The 23277-nt window shown below is 36.6% G+C and overlaps 1 protein-coding gene across 1 annotated transcript in view; it reads right to left on the bottom strand.

Annotated features, from left to right (window-relative positions):
- Nucleotides 1–2197: 2197 nt before the first annotated feature.
- Nucleotides 2198–23277, bottom strand: part of PODXL (podocalyxin like) — a 55610-nt gene continuing 34530 nt past the window's right edge. Inside the window, exons 2-8 of the mRNA XM_075208551.1 lie at nucleotides 20547–21029; nucleotides 20010–20305; nucleotides 19524–19589; nucleotides 8077–8245; nucleotides 6679–6731; nucleotides 4789–4950; nucleotides 2198–3831 (exon numbers count right to left, since the gene is read on the bottom strand). Of these exons, the coding sequence (XP_075064652.1) occupies nucleotides 3643–3831; nucleotides 4789–4950; nucleotides 6679–6731; nucleotides 8077–8245; nucleotides 19524–19589; nucleotides 20010–20305; nucleotides 20547–21029 (1418 nt within the window). The 3' untranslated portion in view covers nucleotides 2198–3642. The remainder of the gene's footprint in view (nucleotides 3832–4788; nucleotides 4951–6678; nucleotides 6732–8076; nucleotides 8246–19523; nucleotides 19590–20009; nucleotides 20306–20546; nucleotides 21030–23277) is intronic.

The following is a 23277-nucleotide window of genomic DNA, read 5'->3' as shown; positions in this document are numbered from 1 at the left end:
GATCAGAAGTTTATTATCAGTTTACATAGCTGTCAAAATATAATTTTGTCGGAAACTAATATAACAATCCAGTTTAGTCATTTCCAGTGTGTAACAGACCCCTGTTCCTATAATAATACAACATTAATCAGTTTGCAAATATTCTTGAAAAACATTCCACATGTTTCTAAATACTGCATTCATCTATATTACAACATCTTTCTCGAATCCATCACATGTATGTGCTATGAATTTGTAAAAAACACATGAAAAGTAACATATACTTAAGATGTGTTCTAGTCATGTGTTTTTAACACTTTCATTTTTATTTATTTGTTGCACTTTTACCAATACAGTCAAAAACTTTAGAACATGGCATGACGTATTTCTCGTGGTAACGTGCTACAGTACAATAGATGTGAAGTTAAAATTTTAGAATGCAATGGTACGAATAGCACAATGTACTCTTAATAGACCTTAATAGACCTATATTCACGTACTTTTCATGTGTTTAACTAATTTAACTGTTGTGTTTAACTTATTTAACTTGTTAACCTATAAAATTTAATTAACCAATCCAGCATTTTATCTACTGCATGGAAACATATTTTATATGTAGTCCCAGAAATGAAAAAAACTTTGGTGCACTTCACTTTTTTTTTTACTTCAAAAGGAAAATGTGCAGACTATATGTGTTGAAAATCTGCCTTTTTATATTGCAAATGTACAATTGTAGCCTTTTGCTATGATCCATAACATGACTCATCTGTAGCGGTAAGCCCCTCCAAGTTTGCATAATTGGCCTTTTTCACAATTTGAGCCAAATGCATTCACCATTTTAGTTTTGCAAACTCAGAGGCAAACTAAACTAATTATGCCTACTGACTGTATTCATCCTCAGCCTCATCAAACAACCAATTTCTGTGTATTTGCAAATGCTGCCATCGTTGCTCACATAGATGGTAACTCTTGTGCATTTCTAAGTAGCTGTGATGCAAAGGCAATTAAGTCAAATTTGAGCAAATGCGCTTGCATTGTTGGTCCCAAATAACTAAGGCAGTGAGAACTCTTCTCTTTTTGTATTAATGACATGGTCAGTTATCTGTATGAGGGTGAGGGATGTTGTATATTTTCTCAAGGTTTTATTTATTATACAAAAATGCTAAGAAAGTAAAGCAAGTTTATGTGATGATTTACCTTTGTACTTATTCACAATTTCCCCAAACGTAATGCTTTATTTTATCTACATGAACAGAAACTGCAGATGTACTAATTATAATGGATTAAAAAACACACAGTGGAAGAGAATTTCATGAAAATTGTCACTTCTACAAACCTAACCTCTGATACATTACTACAGACCCATTCATATTTTTACAGAATTCAGAAAAAATGTTCACTACTTAAGGCCATGTAGTCACAAATAAGTATAATACAGGTTACACAAAATTAGAAATACAACAAATAAAACAAATGCATATGGAATTCCAGGCAAAAGGGTAATTTTACCCATTAAACCCCCTTTCCCTTTAATTTTGGCATTGAAAAAAAGTAGTACTCTAAATAATGCTATATGAATGTCAGGATACTACATAACCTCAAACTATTCAGCAGTCAGTGAATTAATGGCAGATTTCATAATGAACAAGAGTATCATTAGCTGACCTTCACCTCTTCTGGCTTCGTAAATAGCATTTCCTATTAGTCTTACTTATTTATATGCCTGACATATAGTTTGTCCTTGTTTGATTGTTTGACTGAGCTGTTGCATTCTGTGACAAAGCAGTTGGTATATTTTCTTTTTAATATGGGCCTATTTATTGTCAGGGCTGTTGCAGGATTCAGAGATATTGATAATGTAATGTAGATATTTTATTTCTTAAAATACTTGAGTTCCATTTCTGTACATGGAAGTGTGTCAATACTCCATAATGAACAATCTACATAACACTTTTCTCAAATTATAAATGTATACTTTAATTTACATAAATATTTTTCTTTTTTCAATGCAAAGCTTTATATCATTTCCGTTTCCAAGAGTCAATGGGCTAGATTTACTAAGCTGTGGGTTTGAAAAAGTGGGGATGTTGCCTATAGCAACCAATCAGATTCTAGCTTTCATTTATTTTGTACCTTCTACAAAATGATAGCTAGAATCTGATTGGTTGCTACAGGCAACATCCCCACTTTTCAAACCCGCAGCTTAGTAAATCTAGCCCTATGGGTTTAAATGCAAGCTAAGTCTAAAATGTGTGGACTACAGCTAGAAGGCTTTTGAGAAATGTACACCTTTTATATTACAGCCATGTTTATTTTATTATAATGTGTTTTTCTGTAGTATATTATTGTTATCTGGAAAATATAAATATAAATTGGCCTAACTATATTGCTTTTTATTCAATGTAAGACTATATCTGTAGCAATTTGTTGTGCAACTAGTGTCGCACACAACAATTGGCACTTGTGTTTTTTTGTGTAACTGAAACAGAATGCAACATGGGTATAAAAAATGTTAATGCAATATCTATGCCAGGTCCTCGTAAGATATTCATTTAACTGAGAGATGGCATCAGACTCCGGAAATCTAACCTGTTCTAGTGACTGTAAGGCTCTAAAGGTAAAAGTTTATTTTCATATGAGAGAGAGAAAAATCTCAGTGTCATTTTACATATGATTTGACAGAAGGTAAGGTGACCTATTGGTAATGGAAACATTAGTAATGTGTTTTGCTTCTTTGTGTTTTGTGAAAACTGAAACTTGATTTATGCATCATTCTAACTAATACATATATTATAATATTGCACTAAGTAAATAGTTTCATGGATTGTAAATGTGTATTATAAAATAAGTATGAATATCTTTATTACTGTAGAAAGTGGACAAGCCATTATACTTGTCCACTGCCCTTTTAAAAATTGTATAGTACAGTATATCCAAGTGAAAAATTGAACATTAACCAGTGGTATTTAAAAATTGGGATTTAATAATATTTTTGTGGAACTAATTGAATATTTGCCTAAGAAACTTGTCATTGAAATAGTTATAAAAAAAACCAGAAAACATTTCCTATTTAATGAAATAACATTTGTTTAACCACTTAATTGCTTAAACAATTTTCATTGCTGCATTAACCATTTTCTGGTGCGTGGCACACTTATTTTTAATTAACTTGGATGTTAGTCCATGGTTGTACAGTATGGACTATGTTTTAGATCCCATTATAAAATCTTATAATTGTAAAACATTGCTTAATAATTTCAGTTCTTTATTGCAAAGCCCAAACTTTGAGCATATCATAAATCCAATTATACAACTCCTTATTTATAAAGGTTACTGCTGAACAATTCTGCTGTCAGCACAGCATTTGGAGAGCTGTCCTCTTGATGCAGGGACATAAATACCCTTGTTTTCCGGTGGCCAGACATCACAGGTTGTAAGAATCAAATTTGTTTTATATACAATAATGTTTAAATTAATGCGGTCACTTCTCAGGAGCACTTTGGTTATGTATGGGCATAGCTGGAGGTAGGATGGACCTTTTCTTTACAAGTCTGGCACTCCGATGAATATGTTGGCCCAGGTTTGGCTTATATTGTTGACTAACCATTTAATGCACTTTGTACTGCTGGATTTTCCAGTCTGTCTTATTGTTCTTTACTTGATTTATAAATGAGTGTCCTCTTCATCTAGATCTTCTCTTGTTAGGTTGTCAAGTGGAACAATCCAGCTGTCCCCAAGCTCTCCATTCGGGCCACCCTTTTTCTCCTGCATCTCTGGAGAGGTCTCCATGACTTCCAGGGTTGGATTATCATGATAACCATTTTCCATGGTCTGAAGCTCTTCTGTAAGTCTCTGGAAAAATTCAGGAAGAAAATCAATAATTTGTAAACCAATACAGTAAGCAAAATATTTGACATTGCAAGTTTGTGTGTCTTGAACAACCTTACAAATTAAAAAGTTAAGATATCAATAATAATATCAAGTAGTTAGTATATTATGAAACCAATGCAACAATAGGCAATAAATAGGCTTCTAGGGATGGTTCACCACATATTAATGTAATGGTCACCTTCCATTTCTGGAGGCATTAAATAATGTGCATTGGGACAGTTTAACAAATTATTTAAAGGAATAGAGTTGTGTTATGAACTATTTGAAACTTTTTGGTAACAATAAAATCAATTTTCAAGATAGTTCTGGTTTCTGAGTATGATTTGCAGCATTATTTAGCACACATTTCCATTACATAGGACTATCAGAAACTTGTGTATGCTTCATACAATCTCCTCAGCTTGTTCAACAGTAAAGCTGGGTACACACTACACTGTTTTCGTCCAATTATCGGCTCAAACAGCAGACATACGACCGTTCGTTCAAAAGTCGGGTCAGTGTGTGCAGTGACACGATGGTCGAAAGTCTGCCCAAATGGACGATTATCGCCTCATTTGGTTGGTCGTACCGTTTAATATTTTCGTTCCAACCTCGTTTCCGTTGTGTAGTGTGTATAAACTTCCGACCGATCCACAACAGTGAGTATGAAATTACAGTCATTGCTCACGACAACATGACTGTAAAAAGTCGCTAAAGGGACGTCCTCTCTTCCCTTTATCATCCTAAACAAGGCTAGTGTGTATGCAGTCCATGGACCGAGCGATCGGAACATCGATCGCATGTAAAATCGCGCGGCATAAAAAGTTGGTCGAAATTTCTGTAGTGTGTACCCAGCTTTAGTCTGTTTTGCAGAAAGTTAGTATTTGTGAACCTGTTAATTAAACAAACATTGTAAATACCTGTAAAAGTCAGGTTTACCTGTTCTCTCTTCCAGGTTTTCCTCTGGTGCCAACACCCATAAATAGCTGCAATGATCAGTAGAAGCACAGCTAGGCAGACAATGGCACTTATAAGGGGAATGCTCACATTATCTTCGTCTTTGTTATTTAACGAATCATATAAAAACAATGACTTGTTTTCCTGAAAATAAAATGGTGAAGACATGTTCTGTTACATGCAAAGGCATAATACATAAAGCAGACCCTAGCATGTGAAATGCTGAACCTAACATGCTTGCTAGAGGACATGTTTGCTGAGCTATAATAAAGCTTTGCTTATTGAAGACAATGGTACAAATTAACATTTATTTACTTAAGCTCGAGAGTTTTCAAGTGTCCTAGCCACATTAGCATTTTCCCCAGACTAGGGGTGGATTGCAGTGCCTGTCGGGGAACTGTGCAGCTAGGACTGTTAAGGCAGCAGCTACTGCTGCCATAATAGCTCCGGTGGAAGCTGTTCCCGGATCCGACTGTGTGCAGGGGATGGTGGCACCCTTAATTGTCACAGTTGTGGTGCTTAAGGGAGCCTCACTCTGCGTACAGCACAGACAGAAAAAAGTCTGACAGACTGTCAGTCAGAATGTATTATGATTCACTAGGATCATACAACTGACTAGACCAGCGGTTCCCAAAGTGTGTGCCGTGGCCAGGAAGAGAAAAAATACCCACAAACTTGCCAATCCGGTGGTACCTGGTACCCAGCATCCTCCTCGCTTCTCACTGTATGTCTTCACATCCAACATATTCAGTGAGAAGCGGCGGGAGAGAGGAGGATGCTGGGTCCTGGGCGCCGCCGGATTGGTAAGAAGACAGAAAAGAAGACAAAAGAAAGAAGGCCAAGTAGGGTAAGTAAAGAAAGCGGAGGGGACATAGTGATAGTAAACAGCAATAGAGCTGCAAAATAATGAAGGAGGGAGCAGAGTGCGAGTGAAGAGGGGCAGAGTGTGTGGATGAAGGAGGGCACAGAGTCTGTGGATGAAGGAGGGCACAGAGTCTGTGGATGAAGGAGGGCACAGAGTGTGTGGATGAAGGAGGGCACAGAGTCTGTGGATGAAGGAGGGCACAGAGTGTGTGGATGAAGGAGGGCACAGAGTGTGTGGTTGAAGGAGGGCACAGTGTGATGATTTTTGTACATTTTGTTTTCTTTGATCTTATTCCTCTTAATATTAGCTGTAAATTATTCTTTGACAGATATATAACTGAAAAAAATATATAAAAATATTCTTTTCCCTTGGATTATGTGTATTATTTTTGCAAACAACTTATTAAGTATTTCTGTCCTGACCTAAATATTTATTATGTTATTTTGACCCAACTACTTATAAAATGGTACTGCCTGGTAATTATTTTAGAGGGGTGCCTTGAAAAAATTATGGAGACTCTAAGGGTGCCGCAAACTGAAAAAGTTTGGGAACCACTGGACTAGACTGTTGGAGAACTGATCACTTTAGTTGTATTGACGGGTACAACTCTGTAAAAGAGTTGGGAGAATTTTATGTGAATGAGAATTTCACCTAATTTTCCTGTAATGCTATGAACAACTGCTCCATGTAAAAATATGGTGTTGATGTTTGCGATAAAGAACAGAAAGGACTGTCTGTGTTACTGTTATGTGTGGAGAGAGCCAAGTCTCTAAGTGCGATCACACTAGCCACATCTCATCTAGAGGTGGGTGGGATCTATAGATTGTTTCTTTGCACAGACATGTTTATTGTACTACACTATTGTTGAGTGTCCTCCATTAGTTTATTTTTGTATATGCTGTATTCTAAGTAGTGTATAAAACTACATATATACACAATGAAACACTGTAAATTTACAAATCAACAGAGGTTTTTTTACCAACTGAAAATGGAAGAAAATATTTTACCTGGTTTTTGATGCCTTTTAATTGTTCATATAAATCTTCTGGATCTAGGCGATCTTAAAGAAACAGAAATTGGTTATATAATGTAACTACAGTGTCGGGTACGTTTTGCTCTAAAGTGAACCTAACAGTAATAATTCCATTCTATAATCTCCCAGAGCATGTTTTCAAGATAAAAGTCTGTTCCCGCAATATATATAGTCAAATCTGGTGAGCGACGTAGATTTCTTGACTTAAACACCAGAAAACAGTAGTTTTTACAAGTTGGCCATACTTACAATCCTATCATTCAATGGAATAAGCCTTTTATTCTTTTAATAAAATAGTTAAAAAAAAATACACTTGTTGGGCGGAAACAAGGGAAAAGGAGGCCTGTATTTATTTGTTTAAAGCTTATCAGAACTGAACATATTAAAGATAATGTTTTTGGGAAGAGATTTTATTTATAAATGGCAGACTTAAGCTGGGTACACACTACAGAAATTTCAACCAACTTTTTAGGCCGAGCGATTTTACATGCGATCGATGATCTGATCGCTCGGTCCATGGACTGCATACACACTAGCCTTGTTTAGGACGATAAAGGGAAGAGTGGACGTCCCTTTAGTGACTTTTTACAGCCATGTTGTCGTGAGCAATGACTGTAATTTCGTACTCACTGTAGTGGATCGGTCGGAAGTTTATACACACTACACAGCGGAAACGAGATTGGAACGAAAATATTAAACGGTACGACCAACCAAATGAGGCGATAATCGTCCATTTGGGCAGACTTTCGACCATCGTGTCACTGCACACACTGACCCGACTTTTGAACGAGTGGTCGTATGTCGGCTGTTTTGAGACGATTATTGGACGAAAACAGTGTAGTGTGTACCCAGCTTTACTGTCTGTAAAACCACTGAAGGATACTGTTCCAGCCTTCATGGGTATATTTAAAAGGTGTGCAAACCTGCACATCCATGCTGCTTTCCTGCCTCTGACACACTTTGATGTATTTAACAAGATAGCACGTTATAGGAGGAGTGCCACATGGAAACGCAGGTCCACAGATTCTTGAATACTTGCTATGCGTAGAGTATTTTAATCATTAAGAAAAGTTCAAAAATGGTATGTTTTGCCTATACTCATGACTAATATAGTGTTGCTATTTTTTGTTTTTATGGTTTTGACTGTTTTCCTCTATAAAATGCCCAATTAGGAAATGTACTTCAACACACTACCAAATAAAACTCTATTTATTCTGATTAAGCAAATGTTATATTGGTCTTGTTAGGCTTTCAAATAAGTTAATCATAAAAATAAATGCAGCCCAATCATGCAAACGAAATGTTAAGTTGTTAAGAACCCCTAGTTGTAAAAGGATTAGCAAAGTTTGTAGTTGTATGCTGTGGTACTCACTTTCCACAAAGGCATCTACTATCGCTACTTGATCATGGCTGTGAAAGCCCAACACTATTTTGCAATTATCCTTGTTTGGCTGGTATCCTGGCTTTACCGCTTTGCACAGATGCATGAACGTATTCTCTTCATCCTCTTTGTCCTTTGCAACCTTTTCGGAATTATTTGTCTGGAAAACAGTTTTTTTGCTTTCAGCTAAGAACAACGCAATGCAGAAGTGTAAACAGATTTTTTTTTGTAATGGCATATTACATATTGACTTACAGTATAAACATTATGAACCTGTGCCATCAACAAGCTCACAGACCCTATAAGGTTTCTTGTTTGTTGCAGGACCCATTGTTTGTTTTTGCATTAAGCTAGTTCACATCTATACACTATTCAGTTTTCTGGAGTACCATTCACAAGCTTCTTTTGACACAATCATGTGTTGTATTTCTCCCTTATAGCTAGTATCTGATTGGTTGCTATGGGCAACATCTCCACTTTTCCTTTTCCGAAGGTTTGATAAATCTACCCCTTACTCATTAAAAAAACACATCAAAAATATATATCCTTTTGAAGCATTTTTGGTGTTTTCACTTAAAAACACCAAATGTATAAATAGTGAATGAGTCCTCAATATGTTAGCTTTTAAATACTTGACTGTTCACTACAAGAATGTCAATTCTGGGTCATTGTTCCTCTAATTCCCACCATAACCACTTATGATTGTAATGCACCTCATGCATTTATTTCTGGAAAATATGCTAATGCATCATACTGAGATTGGCTAAGAACGTAGGCATTCCTTTCAATTTGCTGCACCATTCTCTCCATCAAAAGTTTGCCCCCTCTGCACAGGAAAAGTTGCCATTATATAAAATAATCAGGGGCTGGCTGGCAACTTTTAGTCTGGGGGGCAAACAGTGCAAGTGATCCAGGCTTTTCAGCCAGTGCAGCACATAAAAAAAAATGGCGGTAACAAACCCATGCAGGCATTCCATCAGTTTGAAGCTTAGGAATAGGATGTTTCTTCTAAGAGTCTCAGGGTATGTTTAAAGGTGCCCATATTTCTACATTAGGGGAATCAAACTATATGTATCAAGGGGATACCTACTAGAATTTATTTTTGTGTATCAAATTGATGGACCAGGGTATTTTATGGAATGCAACATTTTTTTTAAATCAAGGTAAATAGATCTAATAAAACAATTTTAGGGTTCATCAGGTAGGAGGCACCCTATATGTATGCATGCTAGATCAGTGTTGGCTAACCTGTGACACTCCAGGTGTTGTGAAACTACAAGTCCCAGCATGCTTTGCCAATATATAGCAGCTTATTGCTGGAAGGGTATGCTGGGACTTGTAGTTTAACAAAACCTGGAGTGTCACAGGTTAGCCAACACTGTGCTAGACAGTAGATGTAGACTATTCATTCCTTTATTCTGCATAGGGGACAGAAAAATACTGAAACTTTAAAATAAGTCAAAGCCCATGTACATTTTAACTATTTTTATTATTTTTATTTAGTAATTCCCCTTAGCTTTGCTACTTATACCATTAATCATTAAATAAAATAATTCCATCACTTTAATTTGTATTTTTTACTACCTTCCCACCATAATCTTTGAAGCGCAACATACAGATTTCAGTTCGCTGGGGGCTGCCCAATTAAATTACTTATCCATCCTCCAATCCCTTGCTGATTCCCGGCACTCTGTAGAGTCATCTAACAGCTTCATAAACTGTGATTGACGGATGTTTCCAGCCATTTACCAATCATTAAGTGGAGACCTCCTTCTAACCTAATTTTGACTTTCGTTAACTAGTTTACTATTTATACCTTGATATATTATGTGTGGACTCATCAGATCATGCTCCCCAACATTGCTCTAGCAGTACCCATTTGTGCTGCCGCATGCTATAATAATGAAGACCCCCTAAATTAGCAAATGTGTTTTTCCCAACTGTCCCTGAATTCCAAAGATTGTCCCAGGTTTTACTTTGAAAGGGTTTGCCCCTAGACATGCTCTATATTTTAAGGCTGATAAACTACAAATTATAGCCTTTGTATGCTAAATAATGGAAAGGATTTTTTTCACATATAATGGCCATGTTAGGGTTGTTGTATCCTATAATGTGCACTATGACTGCTATGCATAGATTAATTTACTCAACAGCAGGGCCCCTGGAAAATATAGTGGAATGAGACAATTGTACATCTCAAATGATCAAGGACTGCTGTCTATCATATGAACATTGCATGGATTTGCCAGTATATTAAAGTGAATGATACAGAATAATGAATGAAAAGCAAAAATCTCCAAAAAACTAAGTCTGTTTTTCTGATGTCATAGTAAATATAACATGTTTAAATGAAAATATTTCTGTGGTAGAAAGCTATTAAAGACCACAGGCAGTATCTACATTTTGATAATACATGTATGGCAGCCTCCGTTTTGTTTGAGTCCGTAACAGTGGCAGTGCAGAATGGCAGAGTACCAGATACAGCAATTAAACACTAATGGATCCAGGTCTTCCTGATTTATCAGTTAATATTAGATATTTTTCACACTAATTGTGTTATCTATAAAGTCAGTTATGAAAAATAAATTCTACCTTTTGTTCTTGGCCCTATGACTGTAATAACTATATAAAGTACACATATACAGTGGATATAAACACTCTACACACCCTAATTGAAATAGCACATTTTTTGTAATGTTAGGCTGAAATCAAGATAAATTATTTCAGACCTTATCTACCTTCAATGTAACCTTGCAAACCAACAAAATGCAAGTGAAAAACAAACAGACATTTGTTGGGTATGATTTGGCGACACTGAAAATGTCGACACTGTAATGTCTACGGTCATACTGTCGACATGTTCATTGTGTAGACATGATTAAAATGCTGACATTGTGAATGTCGACAAGTTGTACTGTCAACAGTCACAATGTCGACATTCAAAGTGCAATGGATGCTGCCTGTACAATACAATAAATGAATAAAAACAAAAACAGCGTGACAATCCCTCACCCCGTACACATTAAATCTAGTGCTAGCAAAAACAAGTTGTAAAAGAAAATCACAGGAACCGTACTTGGCAAAAAAATATCTAGATCGCTGGCAAATATCTCTTCACTGTAGGAACTCCTCTCACGTAATGAAAATATTACACTGTCAGGGCTATTTATAACATATGGAAATTAGTGCCTAAAGTAGATTCAGCTATAGCCAGTCTTTCAATCAGAACCACTACTCCATTGGATGCTCGTTAAAAAAATCACATGGATAGAAAAATGGAAAGCTGTTTCAAGAAATTACACAATTTTTTTGGTATTGCACTTATTCTGTGATGGTGACTTCAGTATCAAAAGCACTCAGATTGTGGAAAAATATCCTAAATAAGGGATGTAAAGGGGGAAATTAGTAGACAATATCTACTAAAATGTGTTCTACAAAAACATATTGATTTTCTTTGTGAAGCATCCCTTGACACAGTGGATCTACAATAAAAGTGTTGCCTAGCAATCCTTTCCTTTACAGGGCACTTGATTCTATGATTCAAAATATCACTTGAGATAAGTCCAATCACTTATCACAAGATAAAAGAACAGGACTAGACAACAATTCAAGGAAGCACATAGTTATCTGCTTGCGAAACAATATTTTAGATGGTGTGGTAGCAGCTCATTTAGACAGCCCTTTAAGGCTAATAGAGTATGGCGAGGGCAGCAAACACAATGACTCTCTCCAGACTCAACCTCTATTAACTTCTGTGAGTTGCAGAATTGCAAAGTTTTCAGGGGTCTGGATACTAACTACCCAGGATCAATGAATTTGAGATATTATTATCAATAGTCTGACATTGAGTTTCATCAAATAACCAGAGGCAACAAGTTCATAAAGACCCAATCCCCATCCTCCTCTCTGGAGTTGCAGGCATTACAACACAGCCTACAAACTTTGTTAAAAGCAGAAATCACCTCTACTGTACCTTTTATTCCAGAGAAGTACTGGCTTCCATTTACAACTATTCCTGGTAGAAAAATCATCTGAAGGTTTTGGAACTGTTCTCAATTTGCACAGACTCATTCAGTTTGTCCAGACATTTCCATGTGGAATCTATAAATTCCATTCTCAATGCCATAGGGAGGGGAGATTTCCTTTCCTCTATAGACTGATAAGATGCTTATTTCCACATTCTTTTTGCAACACACTGTCATCAGTGTCTCCAGGGTTTTTTTTGTCCAATTTTCAGTCCACCTGTCTTCCATTCAGCCTGCAAGAAGCTTCACCAAAATTCTGGTGTCTTTATGACTGCTCTCAGAAAGCATGGAAATAGCCCTTTGGCCATATCTGGCCATAGGAATGTCTGGCCTAGAATAGTCAAACATTGATTGTCATACTGAAAAGCTCAGGGTCTGTCAATGTGGTGCTGTCAGTAAGTGCCCAAAAGCCTCATTTTTTTTCAAGCAGTAAAGAAAATGCCCCTGTATCAAACCTTGTGTAGCACATGTTGGATTTCAATATTGTTTTAGAAGCTCAAATGTTTGATCAGTTTGAATCACTTTGAGTGTTCCTTTTACCAATTACATCTGCTTTTCACGTTAGAGAACTACATTATGGTGTAAAGAACCATTTCTAAACCTTTATACACACAAAGTGGATATTAAGAATTAACCCTTCTCCTTTTTTGTTTATACTAAGATTTCCAATTCAATCCATAGGTCATACTACCCTCTCTCCATCCACAGCCAACTATTGAAAACGATGAACACACTCTAAATCTAATTCTTAGAGCTGTCTGTTTTCCTTTCCAGAACAGATAAGTTTAGGAAGATGGAACAATGATTTGACTTTCCACAAGGTTCTCATAAGGAACATTCTCCATCCAAACCTACTCTTGCAGATGTATTTGAGATATCATTGCACAGGTTTATAAAAGTAACTGGTGTAAAGTGCCTGAAAGTTTAGAGGCACATTCTACAAGGGTGGAAACAACCTCCTGGGCAAGAACATATAACATCTGCAAAGCAGCTGGATTGCCATGCATTCACATTTTCACCAGACCTAATCTACTGCATGTCACATCGTCTGCTGATGCACAGCAGGAAAAGTTTTTTAAATAAGTTTTGTTTTTTTTTAATAAAAAGAAGAGACGAGCAATTCTGATTCAGGGAAACTTGACAGATCCAAATATTGGGGTACCGAGTCTAAGTGAATCATGACTCTGTTTCTCCCACCATATTCATATCTGAAAACAAGACAAAAAGTAATTGGATCTCACATGTTTTGGATCTTCTATGCTGCCGCTTTAGAACTGATAGCATGGGGAGAGGTCATTTACTGCAATTGTGTGCTGATTAAGTGGGTTGGAGAGGGTGAAAACCGTGTGCTGGACTACCTGTGATTTTACTGCAGAAATCTTTACCGTTTATTTACAGATTAGTCTCCTAGAATTATGTGGTGATAAAGTGGATGTGAAAGTGAAGAATAAACAGTTAGTTACTACTGGTAGCAATACTAGTATGTTAGTAAACTAATTGAGTGGATAAAAAACAGGGTGATGTGGGAAGAAAGTGTAAAAAGCGGTGCTTCAAATCCAAACACTGATTGTCAATCTCAGAGAAACACCAGCTCTTGATGTAATCATTAAGGGAAAAGTTACTGATGAATGCCGTGATTTGTCTTTTCAATAAAAAAAAAAAAGGAAAATAGTGGACATTCATAACCACCAGTAGTGGCAAGAAAAGGCTCAGGCCATGGCCACTTTTTACTAGTAGTGGTCCTGCTACTACTGTTACACTTACTAGAATGCCCATTGTAAGAGTGAGTGCCCAACATGGCCATGGTCTTTTGTAACTTCCTATACACCACCTTCTTGCTCTGAGTGTAGGTCTATCATGTCCAAAACAACCACATCAGTGCCTGACCAGAACACTGATTCTGAAGAGCAAATTGGGTGCTCACAGAATCCGGAGGAGAGTCCAAGGGTGTCTATGAGTGCTATATGTGAGTCTGACAATTCAGATTCTGACACTGTAATTATAGAGCAGCCACCTTCCAAAATTTCACAACCGTTTGGAAATGTGAGGACGATTTAGGTATAGAAATTGAGGATGCTATTTTGGAAAAATGGAATATATACCTCATGCAATCTTCACCATCAACACCTTCATTACCAACCTCTTCATTGACTTCCCCAATGCAATCCATTATTCCCAAAAAGAATCCTTACACGCTATGGCTGCTGCTGCTGCTGGGGATGAAACTTCTATACAAAAGGGGACCAAGAGGAATAAGCATAGTTTTTAACAATAATTGTCTGTGAAACAATTATTTGTAATTGGAACCAATTACAACAGCCAGCATCTTGTTAGACAGCAGATCACTAAAGCCATAACAGCTATGTTAGCATTGCATATGCATCCCATTTCTGCAATTAATGCATCAGGTTTTAGCAGATTAGTTGAGGTCATGTGTCCAAACTACCAAATTCCATCTCTATTCCATTTCTCCTGTACAGCAATTTCTCAGCTGGTTAAACAAAAAGTAATTAATTCACTAGAAAATGTCATTGTACTGACTATCCACTTAACTACGGCTATGTAGACAAGCAGTACTGTTCAAACAAAAGACATGACCGGACACCCCACTGGGTAGCTGTATTGCCTTCAGCAGTAGGACCTGTAACATCATCTCTCAAAGCTAGGTCGTTCACAGGCAAGCTACTCTCTGTATCACTGACTTCACTAAGGAACATACCAAAGACAATCTGTTGCAAAAACTGAGGAATGTACCAGCAAAAAGGCTCACCAAGACTCTGCTCATGTCTCATTGTTGATCATAATGTAGTGAACATTGAGTGTGCATTAAGATTGGGTAAATGAAAACACGTACCATGCTTAGCGCACACTAAACTTGTTGGTTCATAATTTCTAAAAACAAATTAGAGGTCAGTGTAGGGGAGATAAGGTCTGTCGTCCTTAAAATTTATTTTCCATTTTCTAGAAAATTGTAGCTACATGAAACAAGAATTAACTGCCATGCCACCAAGTGATGCATGAGGTAGTAACGAGGTTGAATTCCACACTTTATATGCTTCTGTGACTGGAAGAACAGCAACATCAAGACCTACACATCAAGCCAAGATATAGGGAAAGGGGGGACGTTACCTAACGCCAGTACTCTAGAGAATTCTTTTGGTCTTTTGCAAGCTACTCAAACCATCAAATTGTAACAAATAACGTGTGTTCAGACAATGTCAGCCTGAGTTATATCCTTAATCAAACTAATGGAAAAGCAGCTAGAGAAGCTGAAGGAGGATATGAAGGTTAGTGATTCTGTGAAGAACGTTGGCCTTGTAGATGTTCTTTATTTGGCTTCAACAGGACCCTGGGGTTTTTGTAGCATCTTGAAACTGCATCACTACATTTTGGCAACCATGCTTGATCCTAGGTTTAAGTAAGTCATATGTGATGTCTTTCTTTCCAACTGACACAGATCTTCAGATGCAAACAGCTCCTTGTGAGCAAGCTGTCGCTCAAGTCACACATGTCCTGCTTCAGCTTCTTCTATAAATGGTACTGCCAGAAAAAAACTTCCCATTTAGAAGAGTCACACTGATGATCAGTTAACATAGTGTACCAATGTGAAAGATTATTATGACATCTGGTCAGCCTTAACAGAAATGCCTAAATATATTGACACCTTTAGCACGTCTCAATCTGAAAGACTTTATATTGGTAGAATGGTGGAGGTCTACTAATTACAAATTAGCATCTCTGACACTTCCCTTTCAATTCTGGGAGAAAAAAAGGCAACTTGGAGTCCCTTGTACAAACTAGCGTTGGTGTTCTTAAGCTGCCCCGCCCTCCAGTGTGTACTCTGAAATAGTGTTTAGCACAGCCAGGAGCATTGCGAGAGATCCTCATAGGAAGATATGTCCCAAAACGTGAACTAAAAATTGCATGAGGAATGCAAATTACATACAGAATGTCGAACGCTGGATTTCAGTGGGGATGGGTTAGTATTTTGTGATGATGATATTGCCATCAGTGATAAGGATGATGATGAGGGTAATGACATGTTCAACATCGATGAAGACGACCACTGTTAGCCTAAAGCCCATTAGTAAATTGTTAAAATTCCTATCTATTCTACAGTTCAACAAGGCACAATAAAAATGTTTTCTTTTGTGGTGATTCAAGCAAATCAACTACTTCAGCCACAAAAATAGGATTTCCAGTCACTGAAATACTTGTTTTATTAAACTATGCATGTCCTTTTTAATATATAACATAATTCCCAAAGGCACTTCCATCTTGCACTATTTCACATTATCTGCTTTCTGACATTGATGTATCTTATTTTCTAAAATTACTTTAATTACTGCCGCTCTTCTTTCTGTTCTCAATGTGTCACACATGCTGTCTAATGTTAAGAATAAAAACATGTCCATTGTCTTCCTCTAACCATTTTAATTCTGGGTGAGACTCACCTTGGTGTATCCTCTTTTCTAAAATGACAATTTATTAATTCTGGTGCTATCCGTCTAATGAGGTTTTATTACTGCCTCTGCCTCTGTTACATACGCTGTATAACATTGAGAATAAAATAGGATGATTTTCTTAAACAATTTCACTTGTGGGTTGGCCCCACGGATATCTTCTTTTCTAAAATGAGCATCCTATCGGCTAGTGCTCTATCTGTATGTTTTAAAGGTGTTTTTTACTTTATTAAACTGCCAACCTATCTGCGGCTGCTGTGCTACTTTGTTTCACAGGTATCTGATATTTTCTTTAACTGCCATGTGTTTGTGCCACTGCTCTGCCAGCTTGCTGCAGTCTTTGTCCAGTAATGGTGAAAATATTGACAGTTGGTCATTAGAAATACTGTAAATGAATGTTAATGATATAAATACTAATGTAGGAAAAAAAACGCTCAAAATAACGTAGTACCTGTTTTCCACCATTTTTAATGAAATCCAGATATCCAAAACCAAAAACAAACAGGGGTCTGCGCACATTTATGAATGATTAGTGTTTGTTCTTAAGCACACCTTATTTGATTATACTGCTTGGTTACATCCCACTGTAATGGCTGCCATGGTGTATGAAAAATAAATATAAGAATTATACTTGCTGTTAATTTTAATTTCATTGAAATAATCAATGACAGGTTTATATTTCCACCCACGTTCTCTGCTTATATTTTCGCAGGACAGCTTGGGAAGTTTCTCAAAGACCTAAAAATAAAACCTAAAGGTAGGAGGAATTAACTTATATACCTTAATGTGTTTTTTTTCCTGGCTCTCGGAGTTAACCTCATTGCAGTGGCTGCCATGGAGTATAAATTAAATTGGTACAAGGTATAATTTTCTTATTTCAAAGGCATTACATGTACCATGGAACACTGAAGACTATCATCAAGAAGTGGAGACAATGTGGCACAACATGGATATTGGTAAGACCAGGACATCCATCCAATGTTGATGTACAAGGAGAAAACCGATCTGGGAGGCTACCATAAGGTCTACAGCAACATTTAATGAACTGCAGGAACTTCTGTCAAGAACTGGTCAGTCCCTGCATGTTATAACAATCTCCTGTATTCTGCACATATCTGGGCTATCGGGTAAGGTGGGAAGACGGGAACTATTTCTCACAAAAAAGAACATCCAAGCCTAAATGTTGAAAAAATACATTCTATCACACAACAATTTGTGAGGAAAGAAGTCTTATAGGCTGAAGAGACCAAGGTTGAACTTTTGACTTTCATTCTAAAACGCGCATATACAACACTGCTCATCACCCACCATATCTACTGTGAAGCATAGTGATGGTGGCAGCGTCATGCTTTGGGTCTGCTTCTCTTCAGCTGGGACAAGGGCTCTTGTCGGGATAAGATGGCACAAAGAATAGCTCCAAATATCAAGATATTGTGGCACAAAAGCTGCTGGCCTCTGTCAGGAAGCTGAAGAGGAATTTCACCATTCAACATGATGATGATCCAAAGCACACTTCCAAGACATCCAAGGGATAACTTCAAAAAAGGCAGCTGTAAGTCTTGGAAAGGCCCAGACAGAGCTCAGACCTCATTCACATGTGCAGGAAATCCCCTCGCAGTTTGATAAGCCTTCAACTTTTTTACAGGGAAGAGTGGGATAGAATGGTCTAGATGTGCAAACTGATAGACTTATTCAAAAAGAATCACAGCTATAATAAAAGTAAAAGTTGCTTCCACAAAGTGTTTGTTTAGGGGTGTGCATACTTATGCAACCGGAATTGTAGGTTTTTTGCTTTCATTTTTTCCTGAAATTTGTCTTTGTTTTTCACTTGAATTTTGTTGGTTTCAAAATCATATTTAAGGTGGAAAAAGGTATAATGTGATGATTCTTGATTTCAGGCTTTACATCAAAAAACTTGCAATGTCAATAAGGGTGTATAGACTTGTTATATCAATTGTATCATATCATTATAATAAAAACTATGTAGGTCACTTTCACATTCGCCTGCTTTTTGTTCTACATATTGTGCAATTTATATTTGCCCTAATATGCTACATAGAGAAAGCATTAGCAACTAAGAAAAAACACATTTGCTTGGGTTGAGTAAACAAAACTGAGAAGATATTACCAGTAAAATTGGCACATCACACACACAAGAAAACTGATCTGATCATTGACTGACACAAATCTTTGCTCATTTAGGTGTTCAGACTATTGTTATGTTATTACAAAAGGAAGCAAAGTAGATTCATTTTATGGCTGCTGGCTATTATATTACAGGTAAGAATTGATCAAACTACACATCACGAAAAGAAGAGGGAGTGCGCATGCAAAAAGATTAGGTGCCAAATGTGAATGGGAGCAACAGGAAATTGCCAATTTTGAAACTGAAAACCAAATGGGTCTTGGCTTTCAGTTTATCAACGCCACAAAAAGCTATCTAATTCTTTCTTTTGGTAACAAATACAGTAAAACAGTTACTGGAACCTATTCCAAATATTTCGGATGGTAAAATCTGAAAATGGTACATGATACCAGGGCACACCAGAGTTAGAGAAATAGCAAGCATTGCTACAAACTCAAAGGGGTAAATGTATCATACCCCGGTTTCTTCAACTCCCGCGAGTTTGGCGAGATGACAGCTAAAATTTAAAGCGGCGCTGCCTTGTAAAGGGAAACTTGAATTTACAAGGCAGCGCCGCTTTAAATTTTAGCTGTCATCTCGCCGAACTCGCGGGAGTTGAAGAAACCGGGGTATGATATATTTACCCCAAAGTGTGCAAATAGTGAGTCAAGAAATAAAGGTATAGACACATTCTGTGACCTTTTTAATTTTTCACTTTGTATAAGTGTGTAAATTGCCATTGCAAATATCTAGGTCTTCAGTGGGGAAAAAGAGAATAGAAGAGTAGAGGTTGTTTGTTCCCTGCATTTTCAGTATGGTACTTACACAAATTCTTGAGAACTTCATGTTAATCTTCACAGGTGATCCGCTAAAATAATTTTGACATGTGACCTAGAGAGAAATTAAGTTTTTAGTAGTGCCTTGATTATGTAATTGATTTATTTGCATTTCATCTGAGATTTCTAGCTAATACTCAACCTGTTATGTTTATGCTGTCAAGTAAATAAAATATTTAGCATATGTTGAGAGGACTAAATTTACTAGCCATGGGGTGCCCAATTTTCTAGGCACTGGCAACTGGGCTTCCAAATGGCAAATGTGCCGTGTGTGTGTGTGTATATATATATATATATATATATATATATATATATATATATATATATATATTGTATGTGTGTTTAATATGGCTATGGTAAAGATATTTATATAGTTATTGGGAGTGAAGATGATATATTTATAATAATACTGGGTTTGTGTCCTCCATTTTATCCTGTTTAAATTCTATAATGGTATAATGCATAAACTATTTACCACAATTGTATCTTTATACGTGTGTTCTGCATTAAAAACAGGTGACATAGTCCTGGATGAAGTGACTGGAGTGGTCAAGCTATAGGTTGTAACATCTGCTGTACTCTTGCTTGTAGTGGTAGAAAACATCATCGCTGGATGTGGTGACACCGTTAGTTTTAATGTTGGTGCATTAATGTTTGTGCTATTTGTGCTATTTGTAGCATCGGTCACATTGCTTTGCTGTGATGTTACAGGTGCTGTAGGTGAAGCTGTAGAAGGTATTCCAGTTGCAGCGCTATGTGGCTGTGATGTTGCTGTAAGAAGCCAGAAAACACATGGAACCTTAGTTATAGTAACTATGGTATGTATAAAAATATTCAACAAAGCTCTTTGTTTCTGTATAAAGTATTGGTAAAATTAAAAGAAATGTAAAAATGTCCCACTTTTTACAAATGTATGACATCAGCTTTGATTTATGTTTATGTACATGTTTGCACATATGTTATGTTTTAGGTCCCGTTGACAAAAAAAACACTTTAATAGAAAAATGCATACCTACTGTACTGGTTTTGATAAGACCAGTTGCATCTTTTTTTGGTGTAGTAGAGTTATCAGGATCTGTTACATTCGACGTAACTACCTTGCTACTAAGAGTAGATTGGTGAGTTGTGCTCACAGGTCCAGGGATGGGTGTCTTTGTTGATAGTTGTTGGCTTTGTTGTGCAGTGATGTTTACTATTACAGCCTGACTAGTAGTTGGCTGTGTTAAGGATGTTCCAGTGATTGGTTTGATGGTTGTTGGAACAGTACTAGCAGTGGAACTGAGACCTGGTTTGGTGGTTTTGCTTACAGTATTAGCAATATCTGCAGTAGTTGTTTTAATAGTAGTAGCAGTATCTGCAGCAGTAGTTGGTTTAATACTAGTAGTAGCTGCAGAAGTAGGAGGAGCTTGAGGAGTAGCAGCAGCAGTAGTAACTATAGGCGTCTCTTGAGTTCCAGTTGGTGGTGCAGTAACAGTTGTTGAAGTAGCATCATGTCCTAGAAAATAGAATATTTTTTGTATATAATTTATAACTGTACATTCTATTTTGTATAATTAAATATACTTTGCGCTTGTCTGACTGTGATTTATGCAAAATTAACAACAAAAAGGTATCGTTACCATAGGTTTAGTATGTAGTGAATTACTCATTTAAAACCCCATCACAGTGGGCTGAGCTCAGACAGGAGAATAGAAAAAAATGATGCTATTAAATTGATAAACAGCTTGTAGAGTATTATAGATGATGCCATTTAGTGTCACCTGGAGGACCATAGAACCATGTTGTTCTCTTTCAAGTCAACTGCTTCAAATTATTCATTAAGGATGCACTGCTTTCAAATATTGTTTTATAAAATGGTGTTTCTATGCATTCTGTGTAGCACACTCATGGGACAATTTGGTTAATTTAGACCTAGCTGGTCAAAATCATCATGTGTGGGTCTAGTGTTATTAAAACCCTCTTGATTTGGATTTTACCTACCACCCTAGAGGGATCCCATGTGATCTACTCGTTTGGAATGACTGCCCAATGGCTGGATCTGTCCCTCATATCTACCAGTGTGTCATTGAATTGAGGCTTAGGTGGTTATTCAGCAATTTGGCTGATTGACTGACTGTACCTTAACATATGTGGCCAGGTTAAAGCTATATGATAAATTAGTTTCACAATGCAATGTCATATGTGCAATGTCAATGCAATGTTTGAATTTGAAATGGAATGCCTAATGTATTTTTCAATGTATTGTTTAAATAAAATTTAACTTTGCCATGAGAGAGACTGCACTAAAGCCGCATACTCATCCCTCACTTGCATGGAGAAGTTAGATCTGTTTTCCATGAACAAAAAGAATACATTGTACTTTTGCTTTAAAAAAAGTTATGGTTAGCAACAGAAGTTTTCAAGGGCAAGTCTTTAAATTCCTTTAATCCCCCACAACTCAAAGGCAGCTAGCAAAAATGATTATAGGTTAACATCAATCAATATATATGCAAATCTAACAGGTTTACTCTGATAAAATAAATCAGCCAGTCATGTTTCAAATATTGTGACTTGTCATTGTGCATTTTTAATCATTTGTATCAAATCTATAAATAGATGGGGGATGTGAGAATAGTATAATAGGAAATTAGGTGAACACACCCCATTCAGACAGGCAAACGGACACATTTTTATGCACAATTCTGGCAAACATTTTTTTTTTTTTTTTAAAGTGACGCACATAGAAAAGTAAGTGGCAAGAATGGGTTCAGCAATGAAAAGAATCTAGCTGTATGGTGGACAGTAGGCTTCACTTATAAGATTTTTCTACTTTGTGTGGAATGAGTGGAGGAGGTCCTTATAGTAGAATCTCATCACAAATAAAGTGGTAGAAGCACTGAAGTCATATTTAATGTCAAGTGTACAAACAATATAAACAATGGCTCAGCACTTTCATGGGAAACACTTCACAATATAATGTTTGTTTTCTTATATATATTATTATGATTTTTCTCAGCGGAGACAGGAACAAGTAAGCTATGAGTCTGGGTTAAAATAATAGATTTACAGTTCTAATCAAAGTTGAGTCAACTAGTTGGGGAGAAATTATTCACATTCAAGTCACACCTAGTTTCCCATGTAAGTATATATAATGCAGTATTTCCAATATTACCATTGCAATCATACTGAAGTCATACGTTAATTAAGATTCTACACTTCTTTTCTTAACATACTCTAGTTACCATCATACCTGTCATAATACTTACTATAGTTTTTACAGAATTGTTGTTGATTGATTTTGTTTGGACTGGGTGTAAAATCATATAGGCAACTTAACATATTTCAAGTCTTATCAACCAATCAGAAACGGAAAAACCTTGCAGACTTTTCATTCAGCCTCCCACCAAATACCCAGGCATTACGATGGACAAATGTCTAGCCTTAGATGGACGTTTCTTTTTCTCTATGTGATGATGTACACAGGGCTGTTAAGAAAGGTTATTGATGGTAATTGTTAAGTAAGTAATAATAATTAAAGTAAGAGCATCCATAATGCCCAATAAAAATAAAAAGGTCTACATTGCTTAATACAGCCTGGGATGGTTCCCATTAATAACAAAGAAACTGCAGCACAAAATCCCCCTGTCATAGGTGTACCTGCCCAGGCCAGTCAGCACATTGTTTGCGCATCTACGGCAGATGCGCAACTTCCCTTTCAAAGATTAACTGCCCCGAATTCAAAAGTGCTTTTTTTCTTTCTTCCG

Source organism: Mixophyes fleayi, chromosome 4 (assembly GCF_038048845.1).
Source record: "Mixophyes fleayi isolate aMixFle1 chromosome 4, aMixFle1.hap1, whole genome shotgun sequence".
Lineage (NCBI taxonomy): Eukaryota > Metazoa > Chordata > Amphibia > Anura > Limnodynastidae > Mixophyes > Mixophyes fleayi.
The sequence above is the reverse complement of the archived record's forward strand: the minus strand, read 5'-3'. Positions and strand labels throughout refer to the sequence as shown.